At 45.3% G+C, this 19096-nt stretch overlaps 1 protein-coding gene across 1 annotated transcript; it reads right to left on the reverse strand.

Moving 5' to 3' along the window:
• Positions 1-752: 752 nt before the first annotated feature.
• LRRC52 (leucine rich repeat containing 52) lies at positions 753-17783 on the reverse strand (the record flags this gene model as incomplete). The annotated part of the gene is made up of 2 exons (XM_081224533.1): positions 753-1078; positions 17162-17783. The coding sequence occupies 2 exons, from the start codon at positions 17781-17783 to the stop codon at positions 753-755; spliced, it is 948 nt and encodes a 315-aa protein (XP_081080659.1).
• Positions 17784-19096: the final 1313 nt, after the last annotated feature.

Genomic DNA, 19096 nt, shown 5'->3' on the forward strand with positions numbered 1-19096 from the left:
CCCATGAGAAAATGCTTCTGAAGCGTGGTAGGATACTGGGCATTTGGTAAGGCCTCAGTAAGTGGTGGCCGGCTCTGTGTGCCTCTCTCCTTCGTTTTGTCCAAGGCTGACACGACGAACCTTTGGTTATGTTGCTAAACATTTCTTTGAAAGGCAGCTTTGTTTAAAGGAAAGAATGTGGACTTTGGGAGGCTGTACTGCTTACCATTTGAGTAAAATAGTGCCACTGTAAAGTAGGATTGTTGTGATAATTAGGAGGTGAAGTGTGAAGATAGCCCATAGACATATTCCATTCATGTTAGTCCTTGTCATTTTGCCTTGTATTTTTCTCCATTTGAATCATTTTAATCTTGACTGCCCCCCCCCAGCCCTGCCCTAAATTGTTGCTCTTTGAGGACGGATCTCAAATCTTGTATTTGTCACATCCCTCCCTCCAGCACTTAGTTTAGGGGCATAGCATAGTAGGTGCTCATCAAACGCAAGTTAGCCCGCTTTCGGGGTGGCCTTCCTCAGCATTTAGGTGCCTCCAACAGCTTCTCTAGACTTTGTTCTATGCCATCCTTCTGAGATCAAGGAATTATCCCTGGGTTGGTTGAACAGGAAATGACCAACCTGTGAAATGGCCACCAAATGTTTTATTTATTTTACTAATAGGCTTCAATCTCTAAGACAGCTCTGAGGAGTGGGAAGGGGAGGGCAAGACAGAAAGCAGGGAGCCTGGGAAAGGTCTATCAGACAGCAGCGCCTGGCAACTAAATCAGCTGAGGAAACCCATCCTGGCCAGAGTCCACCCTGCTTTGAAAAATCCTCCTGCTGACTTCCACCCTCTGCCCGAGCTCGTCCTCTGCCTCATCCTCGCTCGATCTGCGGTGGGCATTCTGGTAGAGCACGGCGCACACGCCCGTCAGCCAGGCGGCCACGGTGCCCGCGGAGAAGATGCAGAAGCCGATGAGCAGCAGGAAGATGTAGTCTTGGTGGTCCAGGTGCGTGACGCACATGTACCGGAGTGGGTTCCCCACCTTCGTGATGGGCCACCCTGCCAGTTCTGTGGGCTCCAGGCACGTGGCATTTTGTTCATCTAAGAGGAAACACACAGCAGGCAGAGTGCTGAAACAGCAGAACTCCCAGGGTCCTGAGGCCACCAGGGACTTGGAGAGGCTGTGTGGACTCTCGCTACTCAAAGTGTGGTCTGCGGGCCAGCGATATCGGCATCACATGGACCCCGTTAGAAATGCAGAATCTCAGGCACCACCCCAAGGCCTTCTGAATCAGAATCTGAATCTTAACAAGATCCCCAGGTGATCTCTGAGCACATTAAGGTTTGAGACTGCTCCTGGACTGCTTTTTGCCCGAGGCTTAGCTGTGTTCAGATTCACCTCCTGAAAATGGGCTTTGCTTTTTAAGGCTCCTCAAGGAACGAGAGACCACAGCAGGAGCTGGGAGGTTGGAAACTTAAGCAAAATTGCCATGGAGTGTTGACACTCCACAGAACTCCACCAGTGTTCATCATCTCTGTCTCCCCTTCCTCTTATTGACCCCCTCCTTCCCCCTCCACCTTGTCCTTTTCCCTTGTCCTGTTCCTGAGCCCAGCCAGGGATCACTAAGGCCACCCAATGTCATCGCACACCACTTAGGAGGGACAAAATTCTCTGGAAATGCCTACTGTGTGCTCTCTATGCCTCACCCTCAGCCCCACCTGCCCCCAACCTGGAGAAATCAAGGCGGAGCTCAGGGAAAAGAGACAGCTAATACCGGAAGCAGTTCCGTTTCTCGGTGGTGATGTTGGTATCATTGGATGATCATATGATCTACATGAGTTTTCAGTCCTTTTTAGCCACTGACTCAGCTGCCTGGCTTCTTCTCTGAGCACCTTTCCACACCAAGCACTGCGGACTTCAGTATATAAGAGAAGGCAAAGTGGGCTCTGGAGCCAGACAGACTAGGGTTCAAACCCATTGTTACTTACTAATTTGGTAAACTTCAGCAGGATGTCTGACTCTGTCTCTGAATACCATTGCCTCATCTTACAAAGAACACTACCTATTCTCAGGGTAGTTAGGAGGATTTAACTGCCGCAGGTGAGAAGGCAAGCTATTGTACACAATAGTGCACACAATACACTGTGCACAATAGATGCACAGATGACTCAGAGCTCTGCCATCAGCCCTGCATTTTTCTAGCTCCATATACTCCTCTGTGTTGATGCTGAGGTGCCTGTGAGTGGTGTCCAGGTGAATATAAATGAGCATTAGATAAATGAGCTCACATTCAGGGTTGAGACCAGGGCTTGAGACAACTATGATCCAAATCATAATAGCAGCTAATATTTACCAAGTTCTGTCTACATGCTAAGTGATATACAAATGCTATCTCGTTTAATTCTTACAGCAACGTTGACACACACTATCATCCTTGTTTTACACATAAGGAAACTGAGACTCAGGAAGGTGTCCTAACTTGAAGGTTTTGGATAACCTGCAGGTTCCAGGCAGGGGACAGGAGACAGAGAAAACCCAGACTGAGCTATCTGAGCTTTTTTTGCAGAAGTGGGAGATACAGAGAGAGGCAAGTGTGGGGAGAAGCTTCACCAAGATCAGGGTAGAAACTCCAGACTATGTGAAGACACTGATATCCTTGGTGACCAAGGATGTGAGGGAAATCAGGCTTGGACTGGAGCTAGAAGCAGGAGAATTAGGGAAAGGAATACAGAAGTGAGCTGACTGGGTAGGAGGCAGCTGGCTTTGGGTGGCTAGAGAGAGCTGTCCAGGCTGAGCGCTAAGTCCTCTCCAAGCTGGACACTATTCCCTGCACCCTGGTTCTGGGTCAGTGCACCTATAGTGAAGTCATTTGTTACTTTCAGGAAGATGGCCTGAAGTCTGTGATGCTGTGAGGGCTCCCTGATGGAGGAGGCTGTAGACATATGAGGAGGAAGCCAGCATGGGGGCTGCTACATCCACTGGTTACAAAGATTACAGAGGAAAGGAGAGGAAGAAACCCCTCTCTAGAATGAGTGTGAGACAGTGGCCCTCAGGGCAACCCTGGCCCATGGGAGAGGGAAAGGGGTCTTGGGCCTCCATCTCAGGGTGCTGTAAAGGGACAGGAACACAATTACACCTCAAGACTTGTCTCTAGTCAGCCTGGTTCCAGGACCTCTGGGGTTTTGCCCAGGAGGCCCAAGAGTGTGGGGCTGGTGAGGAGCAGGGGAGGCTCCTGCCATCTTCAGGAATTCTAGCAAGAGAGGGCTTAAGTCACCTGCCCAAGCTGCCAAAGACACCACATGGGAATATACAAAGAAAGATGTATTTGAGAAAGGAGAACATGGGATTCTGAGGGTCTGGAGTGTGCCTACGGCAGTTTACCTCATTCTATTTTTAAAAAGATTAGGCTTTTAAATTGGGGCTTGGGTGGCAGAGATGAGACTAAACATTAAACGCATATTTCTCCATTTTGGAGCATTACCTTGAAAGGAGCAATTAGGCAGTGATTTTAATGCATTGTTAGGCTGCTTTTAAGTGAGGGATGTGGGTGGATCTGTGGGGAGGGTTTTTCTACTGCTGTATTCACTCTCCCCCCCTCATTGCCTGTCACCGCCAAGGTGTGAGCTCTCAACTCTTAGCAGGTCTGTCTCCACCCATTCCCAGTTTCCCAGCTCTGGACCATTTCACACACTCCTGCCAGATTTCCCCTTCTGCAAGCTAGGCTCTTGCCAGGCACACTCTGGATCAAAACCCTCCTCTGACTCCCCTGTGGGGCTCAGAATAACATCCAGATCAACTGGCCTGGTGTTCAGAGCCCTCAGGATCTGCCCCCTCCTACCTTTCCCACCTTACTTCTGAGTTCTCCCAGTACACTGCCCTTGTCAAATTAAACTGTCTTTATTCCCTGATTACATATCCCCCTTATCTGTAGTTAGCTTTGTTACACTGCTCTTTTTGCATCAAATATCTCTTCCTCTAATTTTTGCGTGATCAAGTCCTTCCTATCCTTCAAGGTCTAGTGTAAATGCATCTACCCCCAATAACCCTTCCCAAACCACGTCAGAGGGCAGTCATGTGATTGTTCCCACTCCGAGCTCATCTATAGCATTCTCTAGTATCATTCTTACTGCACCTATCACATTCTATGTTGCTTGGTGGTTATTTGCTAGAAAAGGGGTACATCTTTTCTCTCCTACTAGAGACATTTTTAGCTCTTGACGACATAATCCATGTCTGATCATTACTGCTCTTGATAATAAGAGCTATCATTCACTGAATGAATTACTTAATTTTTAAGTATTTGGGGATTTTCTAGTAATGTTTTTATTACTGAGTTCTAGTTCAGTTCTACTGTGGTCAGAGATATACTCTTTATGATTTCAATCCTTTGAGATTTATCGAGAATTTGCTTTATGGCTGGACATAAAGTCGATTTTAGTAGTTTTTGCATGTGCACTGAAAAAAAATGTATTCTGTCTTTGTTGAGTACATTGTATGTTGATTAAGGTGTGGTTTTACACAGATCTTCTGTATCTTTATTTGTTTGTTTATTTATTTATTTATTTATTTATTTGCGGTACGCGGGCCTCTCACTGTTGTGGCCTCTCCCATTGCGGAGCACAGGCTCCGGACGCGCAGGCTCAGCGGCCATGACTCACGGGCCCAGCCGCTCCGCGGCATGTGGGATCTTCCCAGACCGGGGCACGAACCTGCGTCCCCTGCAACGGCAGGCGGATTCCCAACCACTGCACCACCAGGGAAGCCCTTTATTTATTTTTATTTATATCTTTATTGACTTTTTATATTCTTTGACTTTTTATTGACTTTATTGACTTTTCAAAACTATTGTCTCAGTTACTATTAGATTGTTAGTTGTTTATTAGTTACAGGGGAAGTATGTTAAAGTCACCAGTTATGATTATGCAGTTGTCTACTTCTCTGTATAATTCCGTCAAGTTTTGCTTTACATATTTTGAAGCTATGTTATTAGATGCATATAAAGTTACCTCTTCTTGGTAGATTTACCCTTTTCTCATTGATCAATATCACTTATTATCTGTAGTAATGCTTCGTACTTAAAGTGTACTCTGTTTGATTACATTAGTATGGCTGTACCAAATTTCTTTTGATTAGTGTTTGCATTGTGTAGCTTTTCCCATCCTTTTACTTTTGATCTTTCCATGTTTCTATACTTAAGGTATACTTAGTAAGCAGGATGTAGTTGGGTTTTGTTTTTCATCAATCTAGCAAACTTTGTATTTTACTCAGTCCATTAATGTTTAATGTTAGACTGGTATATTTGGATTAACTATTTGTTTTCCATTTGTCCTACTTTTTAAATGATCCCATCCCTTGACTATGTTCCTTCTATTTTATGATTTCATTTCCTCTTCTTTAGCTTGTTAGTCATGCATTCTTTTCCTAGTCTAGTATGATGACTTGAGAGTTTATAGACCTATGTACTCATCCTGGAGTGTCTGATATGTGCTAGACACCATATAAGGTGCTTCATAAAATTAAACTCTACTCCTGAGCACCCCACTAAGTAGTTTAAATTATTCCCAGGCTACAGAATGAAAAAAATTGTTCATCAATTATTCTGTCTCTGCCTTTCTTGATCTCCTTGCCTCTGAGAAAAGGCTCTCAGGTACTGCTGTGTGTTCTGTGCGCTGCACAATCCCAGGGCTTTCATTCACATTATGAACATGTGACTAAGCCCCATCTTATCACTTCCTCAGCTCTACTTCATGGGTGCAGGACATTTGCCCCAGTTAAAGTGCCCAGGTACAATTACAGGCATCATTAATGTTTAAATTCTTCCTGCAAATAGTTCCTAAGGAAACATAAACTACCGCCTTATTTAGTTCCACATGTGGCACGTTGCTCACAGGTGGAAAACCTGTCTGCCAAAATCGAATGCATGGAGGAGCAAGAGTTTCTGGGGCCCAGAACCACACCTGTTAATGCAGGACCCCAGAAAGCCTTCCTTCAGAAAGCCAGCTTGAACCTGGTGGTTTTAAGAGGAACTGCTACTTATCTTGGTCTGCAGAAGTGACCACAGTTCTGGGGTCTGCTTAGCTCTCCAGAGGAGCAGGCTGCTCTGAGCTCCCTGGGCAGTCTTGCTTAGGAACTGTCTGGGCTGAGTGGAGGAGGCCAGCCTCCATGTGGTGGCCACGTAGAGTGAGAGGATAGAATTTGGAGACTTCTCTCTCAATTACACTGCAACTTGGAGAGCAAATACCAGTTTCTAACAGCTTAAGCACTTTGTCATGAAACTTCCACCTGGAGCCTAGAGAAAGGCCTAATTCCCTCATTTCTCCTCCTTAGGCCCTAGCTTGCCTGAACATCATTAGATGTTCAGTATTTTTTTCTCCAGCTAAATTATGTATTTGTCAACTACCTATTCATTTGTCTGCCTCCGCCCACTAGATTATGAACTCCATGAAGGCATGGATTTGTTTTCATTGCTGTGTCCTCAACATCTAGAATAGTGCTTAACACATATTAGAGCTCAAAGTATGTTTGTTGAGTGAATTCAATATTGTTTGTTATTAATGCCTCTTGGGGTCAATGTCATTGACATAATGCTTGGCTGGAGGAAAGGGAACCTGGAGAGACAGAAGACTATAGGTGGGTCAGCTAACGTCTTGCCACCTTGGACTACTCTACACTAGGCTAATACCAATCCCTGCTTACCTTGTGAGAGTCTGGGGAAGGATTCAGTGAGCTAAGGGGTGTGAAGTCCTGGAGGAGGCAGGAACAGATGACTGTTCTGCTCAAATGGAGGGATAAGCCTTGAAGTGTCCTCTGAGACTGCAGAGAAGGAAATGAGGGTTAAATGCAGATGGGGAAGGGGCTGAGGATGCAAGGGCTGCCAGCATGATGGCAAAAGGTAGTTATGATTATTTCCCAATTACTGTTTGAGAGCAGAGACCCTATTTGTTCACCTTTGTAGCCCTAGTGCCTGGTACACAATAGAGGTTTGATAAATGTCTATTGAATGCATAGAGAATGGGTGGATTATTGGTTTAATCTCATACAGCAGTTCTTAAACTCATATTTTTGGCCTTACTGTTTAGGACTGGTTTCTGATGGTATTTGAAGGGATCACTATCATATTCTGCTGTACTATGGGTGGCCCAGAGGAGAAGACTCCCTAGAGGGAAACCTAGACTGGACCATATAGCAGCCCAGCACCACCAAAGCCAACTGGCCAACAAGGCTCCCTTCTTAGACCCTCATGCATGGTCCTCTGAGCACTTCCAGTCGTCCATTTGCTCCTACCTTTGCCTCCCTAGAGCTCCTTTTCCTCATCACCCAGCTGTCTTCCCTTGATGGCATGAGCCAGGCTTCAGCAAATTACAACCTGTGGGCCAAATCCATCCTGCAGCCTGTTTTTGTAAATAAAGTTTTATTGGAACACAGCCATGTCCATTCATTCATGTATATTCTATGGCTGCTTTCATGTTACAAATGACAGAGTGAATAGTGGCAACAAAGACCCACAAAGCTTAAAATATTTATTATTTGCCCTTTCAAAGAAAGTGTGTGCTGACTCCCGGTCTGAAGCATCCTTGGCTTTGGATGATTTGGGCTTGGGCAGTACAGTTCTTATCTGATACAATTTTTTCCCTTGGATAAAGAGTTCATATTTTGGTAAAGGTTAAACCTGATTCATAGACTCTTGGAACATTACAGGAACAACCTTGAAATCCAGCAAGTTCAACCTGATTATTTTTGTGCTTTAAGGGTGCTTTAGGCTACAGGACTGGTTTTTTTGTATAAGTGGTTGTATATGGGCAAGATTTAGAGGTAGAAAGACCCCTTTTCCTCATAATACTTCTCATGTGCTTGTCAGTACCCAAAATTCTGCTAGCAGGAGATAGAACCTTTCATTCCACTGATAAAAGAAGACTTAAAGTGTAAAGTCCTCTGAAAAAGAAGCCAATGACTTAAGCCCTTCCCTGGGGAACCCCTGCTACTGCCTTTCTTGAGCAGGTTTTAATGGAGGAGGGGAGCCAGCTACATGACAGGCCTGGGGGATGGTACCAGGCAGTTCCTGGAAGCTAATGGCAAACCCTAGTTTGCTCTGTTTGGCCTAGGACCTGCTGAATAATAACTCATCCTCTCAGAAAAATCCAGATAGTGGACAGTTATTATCCGCATGGATAATAGGCAATTTAGAAAAGTTCAGTGGTGGAAGGCAGCACCGTTCACCAGTCACCCAGGCAGAAACTTGGGAGCCCTTCCTGTTTCCTCTCTCACATCCCATAATTTAAGCCATGAGACAATCCTGTTAGTCCTACCTTCAAAATATATCCCAATTCTTACCTCTTCTTATCTTCTGAACCATTACCCTGGGCCAAGCCACAGTCTTTCCTTCACCTGAACTGTGAGAGCCTCTTAACTTGTGTCCCCACTTTCCACAGTCTCTCTCCATTTAGCAGTGGGAACCAGCTGTAAACCATAGATCGTGTCACTTCCTGCTCAAAACCCTTTCATGACTTCCTGTCGCATTTAGAATAAAGTCAAAAGCCTCTCCATGGCCTGTTGGTCCTATAAGATCTGGCCTCTGATTTTTTACCTCATTTCTTACCTTGGCTTCACTCCGCTTCAGCCATACCCACCTTCTGCTACATTGAGCTCATTCCACCCCAGGGCCTTTGCACTTATTCTTCCCTCTGTCTAGAAAGACCACACCACCCTGCACCATATTTCCATTGCTGGTCCCTTCACTTTATTAAGTTCTCTGCTCTTCTTACTTGATGCTTCAATATGTTGGCATTCCCCAAAGTTTCTGTCCTTGCCCTGTTACCCTCTCATTCTAAACTCTTTCCCTGGCTGATCTCATCCTTTGTTTGGTTTTGATGATCACCAGTGAGCTGATGATTTCCAAACATATATTTTATTCTCCATTCTGAATTTCAGGTCAGAATATCCAAATGCCTCCTGGATCACAAAGACCTCCCACTCAACACGATCAAGATGGGACTTGGCTTCTCCCCTAACCCCCTCACTACCCCTCTTCTCAGTGGAGCCCCCATAGCTGTCCAAGCCAATACTTGATTTTTTCCTTTCCTTTATTTTTGATGTCTCATTGATTTTTCATTCACTCAAATATTTCTTGAGCATTTTCTCTGTGTCTGAATCTTTCTGAAGATTCAGACCTGCTCTTTGCTCTTACCGACCTTCCTGTCTATCAGGGAAGACAAATGTTAAATTAATACAAATCTGTTAATTGTGCTAAGAGTCACAAAGGGAGCACAGGGAACTCTGGGAGGGTCTAGCTCAGTCCCAAGTCCTGTTGCTTCTACCTTCCAAACAGTTCCTTCCGACCTGTCTGTACCTCTTCATCCACACTGTTGCCATAGGCTGCCATCCTCTCTTGTCTGAATGCCCATACAAGCCTCCTAGCCCTGTATCCATCTTACCTGCCTGCCAAAACTTCTCAGGATACATTGCATGTTCTCTAGAAAAACCGTAAACAAAGGCCCTAGATGGCCGGACTCCCACTTCTCTTTCTAGCTGCATCCACGCTTTGCCGGATTCCTTACAGCTTGGGGAATTCTTCCTCTCTAGAGATGAAGAAACTGAGGTTGGCTGCTTTGGCTGGCCTTGCACTGCCTCCTTCTAGGGGCCTGAGTGGTGTTGGTTGATCAGAGGGGCCATGCATAGAGGTCTGGCATTTCTGAGCTTGAGGGAACTTTAGATCATCCACCCTCAGGGATTCCAACAGGGCTGAGTTAGAGGTCCTTCCCAAACTGCACATGCTTGCCATCCCCATCGCTTCTCGAATTTTCTGGATGATTTAGGGATCACTGACCCAGTCTCACCCCTCTCAGCCCCCTCATTGTCCTCATGAGGCTGCTCCTCTGGCTCTCAGCAGGAGGGAGCCACAAGGCCAGGGTGCTCGTGATAAGGTGGGAGAGGTGCTAGTGGAGCAGCTGACAGCCTTGGCAATGACTGCTGCCCAGCTGTTCCCTTTTTTGGTGTCTGGTCTTTATTGCAATTTCCCTGATGGAGGAGATGGGTTAGCATTAATAGTGGAAGGGTGTGAGGACCTGAATTCATTCTGGAAATCTAAGTTTTGGCGCAGTTGTAGATGATTTTGTACTTGGTGGATTGAAATGGGGCCATTATACTATGAGAGCAGCCTTGAATACAGGATGAAATAGCCTCAGAATGAAACTGAGATGTTCCCTGTTCAAAATGCCCTCAAAATGACTTGTACTTGAAACAGCACATGACCCAACCCATCTGCTCCCTGCAGATGTCCCTGAGTGACTTTGTCCCCCTGCCTCAGCAGCACTCCTGCCCAGACCCCTCTTTTTGAATTGTGGGCCCCACCATCGGACCAAGCAGGACTGCCTAAGGACTATAATTTAAGGGTTGACACAGATGGACCCTCTGTCCTGAGACTACCTCCACATCTACGCTAGTAGCCTGTGATTTTCTGAATTCTCACTGTTTCTGGTTGTTCCCTGTTACATTGCAAATGCCCCTTGAGGGAGACATATCAAAACATTATTAGCTACTAACATCTTAGTGCAAATCAATTTATTCACCAGTTGGAGCAGCCACCATAGAACTAGAACCCAGACCATTGTTCTAGGGTTTCTCAAAATGTGGCCTAAGGAGCACCTGCCCCCAAATCTCACTGAGTCATCACCTCTGGATATGGAGCCTGGGCTCTTGTGCTCATTACAGTTTGAGAATCACTGGCGGAGCAGGCCAGGTCTGGAAGGAAAGTCCAGGGCACTGAGTGCCTGGGAGGTGGAGGCATTATTCAAGGCCAGGCATTGTTCAAGGCCATTGCTTAAGACAGGAGGCAGGAGAGTGCAGGAGTTAGAGGTTGCACTTCCTAATTGTGTGACCACTGCCCTCATCTCTAGGAACACCTGCACCTCGACACAGACTCATTGTGCACTTGCTCATCTGGGACCCAGTCTGCTGACCACTGCTCTCCTCTTCCTTCATCTAAGTGCATCTTATCTTTCTAATTAGGTCCATAAGCTGCCAACTAGAAGGGATTTATAGAGTATTTAATCGTATTCCCTTATTTCAGAGACAAATGAGACTCAGAGGGAAAAATGACTTGCCCCAAATCACACACTGGTATGACTGGGATCAGGCTTCCTGGCTTTCAACTACATTTTCTCTCTCTTGTATCCCTAGATTTGCCTTATTAAAGACAGGAATTATGACTTCTTTCCCTGTGATAAAGCACCCCAGCAACATAAATACAATGTTGGGCATGTAATAAACATACAATAAATGTTTCAGAGTTGAATAGAATGTGATGTGCCTGATAGTAAGGAAATATCATGGCATGGGAGAAAATATTGAACTTGGGTGCCAGAAGATCTCCACACTGGGCTGGGCTCTATAGCCACTTACCTGGGAGGTGGCTAGATTCTAAAGTTCCAGCTTAAGCTTCCTATATCTTCCTATATTAAAGGCTTCACCCACCAATATGGTGGCCACTAGCCATACATGTGGCTATTTAAATGAATTTAAATGATGTAAAATTAAAAATTCAGTTCCTCAGTTCCACTAGTCTAATTTCAAGAGCTCAACAGCCACATGTGGCTAGTGGGTAGTGTATTGGACAGTACAGGTTTAGACCATTTCTACTGCTGCAGAAGCTTTTGTTGGACAGTGCTGGACCAGACTTTGAGGGTGGAGGGGATGTAGGAAGCCAAGCTTTTTCTGTCCAGGAGCTTAGAGCTACGTGAGTTTTTGAGAGTGTCTTCAGAGGCATTCAACCCTGTCCTGCTGGGGAGCTCTCTCCTGGGAAGAGCTCAATTTCTACTCTCACCTTCAAGCAGCATTAATGACTGGAAAATTACAGTTCCAGCCAGGAATTAGTTCTCCTATTTTCTGACCTGAGCCAAAAAGGAAATGGAATCTGTGGACCTGTTTTAACTCTGTATTGATCAGAGCATCCAGGCAACCAGCACATTTCAACTCACCTCCATTCCTGCTATGATTTTTGTGTTTGGAAAGTGAATACATAAACTCTTTGAGGACTGGGCAGTTTTCAGTGCATCTGGTGAGTATATCATTGGAGGGTTTCCTCTGAGGAAGACTTTTGATAATAGTGCCAAATCTCTTGTCAATATGGGAAAGTTTTGAGGTTCCTATCTGCTGTAACCTTGTGATGAAATACGGTGAATAAAACATTCAGCCTCCTCTACAGCCCCTCTGTGGGGGGTGAACTTAGCCAAGGTGTGACATAGGGGAAGGACATATTATTGCCCTCATTTCTTTTGTTTTAACACCTCTCCATTTCTTTCCTGGATCTTGGTTTCCTTCAAGCTTCCCCCACTGCTGCAGAATTAATCTTAGCTAATTGCATTTCCCAAGAACTCACTCTTCCCTCTGATATGAAAGTTGATAAAAGCTTAGGGGCACCTGTATTATTCTGCCCTGGAACTTACATATTTGTTCACAGTCTTTTTCAAGATTGGGGCACTTTTAGGGACCCAGAAGGATGAATCTCTAATGGCTAATTTTAGCCCAATGGTAGGCAGTGGATGGGGAGAGACTGGGGCAAAGAGACTACTCATTACTCTTCAGATCACAAAATTACACCATGTAGGTGACTTCCTTCTCCCAAGGCCATGTCTGCCCCATAGTTGAACTGACCTCCTTGCCCTCATCCCTTGAAAGATGTCTGCATGTTCACACCTGTTTCTGGAAGTGGGGTTTGTGTTTAAGGTAGAACTTCAGTTCCAGACTCAGGTGACTCAGGAAGAGCCACCTTGCTGCTGCTGGCACAGCCCTGAGTCTCATGGCCTGGGCTGAGACCAAGCCTTGATTTCAGCTTCTGGTTTTATTTCCCAGGGTCTGAACTCCTGTATTCATAACTCATCCAATATTCAACTCCAGGATTCCCTCTGTCCCATTCTCAGGGATTAGAATCCTGGGACCTGCTGCCTACCTTCCCATCTCCTATTTATATCCCCATATGCATCTGTATGGTCATGTCTCCTGGACAGGGTACACTGTCCTCCAATAAGGCTGAGCCTTCCTGAAGTCCACTGCTTGTCCCTGGGACCACCTGACTGATATTTGCTACTCTCTTAGTATCCTGTATCTTTCCTACATCTGCCAACCATTTGTTTATTGAATGTTTATGGTGTGCCAGGCTTAACGTTAACGGCAGTTTATAAATGTTCTCATTTCATCCTTACACCAGCCCTAGACAGGTTGGTCCTATTATTAGACCTGTCTGAAAGATGAAGAAATTGAAGTGTGGAGAGGTTAAGTAAATTATCTATCTCCTACAGATACTAAGTGGCAGGGCTAGGGTTATGATCCACAACAGTTACATTCCAGAACCTGAGCTCTTCACACTGGGCTCTCCTGCCTGTATGGTGGCCGTCCTTCACCACCTGTAGCTGAGGCTGTCCGAAGTAATTGTTCTACCCCAAAAGGCACATGCTTGCCTTTTTTGTCTTGCTGTGTCCAGTGAGGTTAGTTCTGCTGTGCCTAATTGGACCGTGGGACACATAAGGTGCAGGTGGCCCATAGTCAGATGAGTCTCAATGCACAACACCAGGGTTCTTGGCTAGCTGCCTCTATGAATGCTTGTTTGGCACATAATAGGCACTCAAGAAATATTTAAATGGATGAATGTGTGAGCTGAGTGGTAGCATGGAAGTCCCTTACTTCACTGCCTTGCTTTTCAAGGGGTCTATATACTGGAATTCTGCTGTCATGCAGACCTCAGTACTGCACTGCAGGCAAAATCTCCCAATACTGAGGTTTAGTATCTCCCTGGGTCTAAAACGAAACCCATCTTTAAGTTGGATTCTCCTTCATAAATAACCAGGTTATTTAGCTTATTTCATAGAAATTCTTCCTGTATCCTGAAATTTGGGCACATGGGGAAGAGAAGTGTAGACCCCATTCTAGAACATGCCAGAGAGTACCGTTTTGATAGAAAATGTGGTATAATAGGTGGGCTAAAGGTTGAGAGTTCAACTAGAGTGTTCGTAAATAGCAAAGGTATTTCCACCTAACAGAGACATGAATCATCATATGAGAGTCACATGAAATAAACATCTTCCATTATGTTGAGGTCTGACTAAAGGGCAAGAGAAGCATCTAATGAATTTTATTGTGTGAGTGTTTTCAGCTTTTTGTGTATGTGTGTGTTCATGTGTTGATGTGTATCTGTGCATTAATATGTGTATGTGTGTCATGCATATGTAATATGTGGGTGAGTGTGTATGTAATTATGTATATATGTATGTGTGGTATGTTTGTGTAGATACAACTTTGTGTTTGTATATATGCATGTATGTATGTGTTTGCGTGTGTGTTCACATGTATGTTTGTGGTTGTGCGTGTGTGTGTGTGTGTGTGTGTTTGGGAAGGGAGAACCAGACTAAATAACATGCAAAGGAGAGCAAACACTGAGGTTAGGTTCATTCTTTTAGAGTTTGGGTAGATTGGGGTGAAACCTCAGTTTGCAAGGGAAGTGCAGGCATATTATAATGAGTTTATGATGACTAGGGTTTATTATCCAATGAAAATGATCTAGTGTGAGTTCCAAGTGTAGACAGGTAGGAAATAAAGCTAAAATTTAGGTGCTGTGGGCATATGCTTATAACATGACATTTTTATAACTAAAGTGACTTATTGGATCATAGTTATGATCCAATTTGATCAATGGATCCAATTTGATCCATAATTTGAGGATTTAAGAGAGAGTAGCCACATGGGAAAAGACTTGAATGTGAAATCAGGAGGTTCAAACCATTTTCTTCCCTTTTAGTAGCTGTGTAGTTTTGGGTGAATCAGTCTATCTTCTCAACCATAGGATAGGGGTTAAAAATACCCATCCTAGCCTCTTCCACAGTCTTAGAGCACAAAATTTAAGGGTTGGTGTGACACTCAAGTAAAGAAACTGAAACAGCATGTGTGAAAAAACTTCAGCAGCTGCAAAGCCCCGTACAAAGCTAAATTATTCTATGTCTGGGCTGGGGCTCACTGCTGTTTTTAAGAGATAATAATAGTGGACTGCAGCAATGAGACCATATTTCTGTATGAAGTGAACTGAGAGGGTTCCTCTACGCCACCAAACAGCAGAGGGAGATGAGCAGATTAGCAATTGTGTGTGTGTGTGTGTGTGTGTGTGTGTGTGTGTGTCAGGGTGGGGGGCTCCCACTGGCCAGTGGATGAAAGATTTTTCTGCCTCAAAAGCCAGACTCTTTATTCATGAGGAGCTTATGAGCTTGACAAGATAGACACCCGCCTCTGACATTTTTGAAAATATTCAGTGAAACAGACCTGGTTTATAATCCTTTTCAATCCTGGATTGAATTGAGTCAAGGAGTCCAAAGTAGTTAGCTTGAAAGTTCTGAGAAGACACGTTTTAAGCAAAATTCTGATTACGGGAGATTTGGTGGGAGGTGAAGTGATAGGCTTAGGCACTGGGGAAGAAGCCAAGCTACTTACCCTTTTCAGCTAAGTAGGGGGTCCTCCTGGCAAATTGGTGGTTTCTGCTCAAGGAAAATGTGTATGAACGGTGGGGAGGTGGCAAGAAAAGATGATGCTGGTCCACAGGCTAGTTACATGAACACTGACAGGGAGAATCCCATTTGGGAATCACATTTGATGCATGAGAATGATTAATACTGACCCTCTTTTAGAGAGCTTTCTAGAAAGCAGCACAGCACCAGTCATTGAGAAAAGTGGAAAGCATGATCACTGGAGAGGCAAGGCGGGCCCCCCAAGAAACTGCTCCTGTGTTCTTTTATGATTAGTACTGTTAAGATGGTCTGACAACGTTTGTTCCTTCTGATTTATTCTAACTCATGTTGAAGTACCTGGCAGCAGGGCCAGGTGCCTCGGGCACAAAATTTAAGGAGACACTCAGTCTCGGTGCCACCTTCGATTCTGCATCCTGGGATCCTTGCTTGCCTCATCACAGTCCAGCCCCTGCTTGGAAGACAGTTCAAGACACGTGCATTGGAAAGCCAGGAGGGCACATTTTTACTTGTTCTCACCACCCATCTCCTTCTCCCCTAGTGCGCCTTAAAGTCTGTCATTTTGGTCAGGAATCTTTCTAGAATATTGCCACATGGGCAGGACTTCAGGGTGGAAACTTCAGCAGGACTTTTGTGAAGCTGGTGCATGAAAATATTTTTAAAAACACACACCCAGGGAAGGCAGAGGAGACTTGGTTCTGATAGGGTTTAACTACATCAGTGCCTCCAGGCTTTCTCTGAGGGGTTATTTCACCCTTCTACGAAGTTGACTTCCCTGGGTGAAAGTGGTATTGGTGGAGTGGGGGAATTGAAGGATGAGAATGGGACAGTAAAGTCACTGAAAAGAAGAAGGGATGAGGCACTGGAGTGCCCCAGGGACCATGGCAGAGGGGTGGAGACAGTGGATAGAGTGGCAGCAACTGGCTTGGAACTCTACCAGGTAAGACTTGAGAGTCTGCCTGTGAGATTGGAATCTTCCTGCTTGACACAGTGGACACTGGTGGTCCATTCGCCACCCATTCATGCCGTGCTCTCCTTCCTTGTGAGGTTAGCATCTGATGACAAAGAAGATATCAAATGCCTTCTCTTCTCCTCCCTCTCTCATTCATGTCCAGGTCGCTCACGTGCCCCTCCTCTGTCTCTGTTGAACTTTCCCTTCTGTATATCATACCACTGGATTTTCTGCTGGCTATGAATGACTGAATTTACTTTTAGATCCTGAAAAATGTCAGTCACTGACTTAAACAGATTAAAATAGTTTACCAATGGAATACAGTGTCCCTGTATTACTTTGTCACTTTGCAGTTACAGTACTTTACCATTTCCACACATATCATTTCCTGTTGACATGACAACTCTGTATGTTTGGTAATATTGTCCCTACTTTATGGATCAGGAAACTGAGGCACAGAGAATTTGTGACTTCCCCAAGGGCAGCCAAGTAGTAAGGGCTGAGTGTGGCAGCAGAACTCAGCTATTTGGATGGCTATTCTAGAACTTTTTCTACTGGTCCTTACTGCCTCTCCAGTCAACCCAAGGATGGATCCTGCAGAGCAATAACGCTTTCAATCAACTTTACCCAGACATCTCTCCCACACTGACCATCTTTTGACTTCACTTTTTCTGGAACCAATTCCTCCTATGACATCACATCCTCATCCCCACACCCAGTCAAGTCCTCACCTGGATGGTTCAGAGGGGACATTATTAAGTAGATGGTGAAGTCCAGGAAAGAGCAGTTGCATTTCCAGGGGTTTCCACTCAGATACAGGGTCTGGAGTGTTATGAGGTTATGGAAGGCGGCATGGTCCAAGGTCTGCAAGCCGGTATTTCTGAGGTCCAGGTACCTCAAAGAGGTGGTGTTGGCAAAGGTGTACTTGTTGAGTGATAACAGATGAGGGTTGCTGGAAATGTTCAGCTGCACCAGGTTGCTGAGCATGGAGAAGCTGTATGGGGAGATCAAGGTTAAATTGTTGAAGCTGAGATCGAGGTAGATGAGTTTGAAGACCCCGACGAAGGTATAATCCATCACCTCCTGAATCAGGTTCTTCTGACAGTCCAGGTAAACAAGGTCACTGAGGAGTCCTAGATTCATCGCTGGCAAAAAAAGGATGCTGTTATCATTCAGGTACAGCCTCCGGGTGTTCAGGGGTATGTCAGAGGGGTATTCAGTTAACTGGGCCCCTGTGCAGATCACTTCTTGGGCTTGACACTGACAGTTATTTGGACACCTTGACCCCGATACCAGTCCCATTCCAAAGGAAAAGAGTAACCACCCGGGCCCAGGGCCTGAAGCACGGGACATAGTAAGAAGCGGCGACTACCCTCCTTCCACTTTCCAGCGGGCGCTGTCCCTCTGATCGGGAGGCTGCCGAGGGGCGTGGTGGGGCGGGGGGTGGGGCGCTGGAAAGAACTGTAACACTGGCTTTGGGCGAAGCGATTTTCCATTACAGGAGAACTGAACAGAAGTTGAAACGCGAGGCCCAATGCCCTGCCGCCCGGCTTGGTGGCTCTGCTGATTGCTCACTCCCAGACTGCTGCTGGAAGCCTGCCGGCTTGGCGGCTTTAAAAGGTCTCACTCTTTCCCTGCGTTCGCAAGTGAAGGGGAGCCAGGGGAGAGCCACGTGACAATGAGGTTGCCAGTTGACACCTTTGTGATGTCAGCAGCCTCCGGAGACTGCCCAGCTGAGGGAGGGAGAGTCCTGACTCTTCTTCTGGGTGGTGTGAGGGTGTTTTGTGTTAACTCAGTAAGCCGGCTGTCCCTAGGGGAGTGGGGGGAAGCGCACGGATTCACCGTGTGTGCGCGTGTGAATCAGCTCCCCAAGGAGGTGCAGTGGATTAGACTAGATTGGACCCCCTAATCCGCAGGCCATAGAGGGATCACGGAAATCTCCAGTCCAACTCCCTTTTTTTTACTGATGTGAAAAGTGACCTGTCTGAGGTCAGTTCTCAGCGTGGGTCTCTTCCTTAGGTATTGAGTTTGGATAGATGCCATTTTTGGGGTGTTGTCGGGAGAAGATGGGAAAGGGTGGAGGAGGGGGGAGCGCCTTTGAAACGAGGCAAGGGAAATTCCCTGATAAGGTGGTGTTCTTACGACTGTATTCCCAGTTTGCATACAACCCTGTCTGCATTTGGAATATATATGTGTACTAGTATTTAAAAGCCTTTTGAGCAACTATAAATATTCCCCCTAAAACAAAACCCAAATGTATTTAAAAAAAAAATCTGAGTGCAATGATAGGAACTATTTCTTACCATTTATATTCTAGGATTTTTAAAATAATGAGGGCCTCACTAGTGCTTCTAGTATGAGTTTATACTCATTAGCTGCTTGAGGGATAATGGGAGGGCGTCTTTTGGAGGGAAGGATGGAGAGTCTGGAAGCTTAAGTGTTAGGATGTATCTCACCCATTCTATGGAAAAAGGCACATTGGGCACAAACAAAGAAAAAGCATCTCAGGAATTAAAAGTTTTATTTTGGGGAAAATAGGATTTCATTCTTTGAAACATTCATAGATAACATAACTTGAATATTAATAAAGTAATGAAATCTATATTTAGCTTAGCACAGTGCCTGGCACCTGATATGTAATAAATATTTATTGAATGAATGATGCG

This window comes from Mesoplodon bidens (assembly GCF_964165515.1).
Source record: "Mesoplodon bidens genome assembly, chromosome: 2".
NCBI classification, from domain to species: Eukaryota; Metazoa; Chordata; class Mammalia; order Artiodactyla; family Ziphiidae; genus Mesoplodon; species Mesoplodon bidens.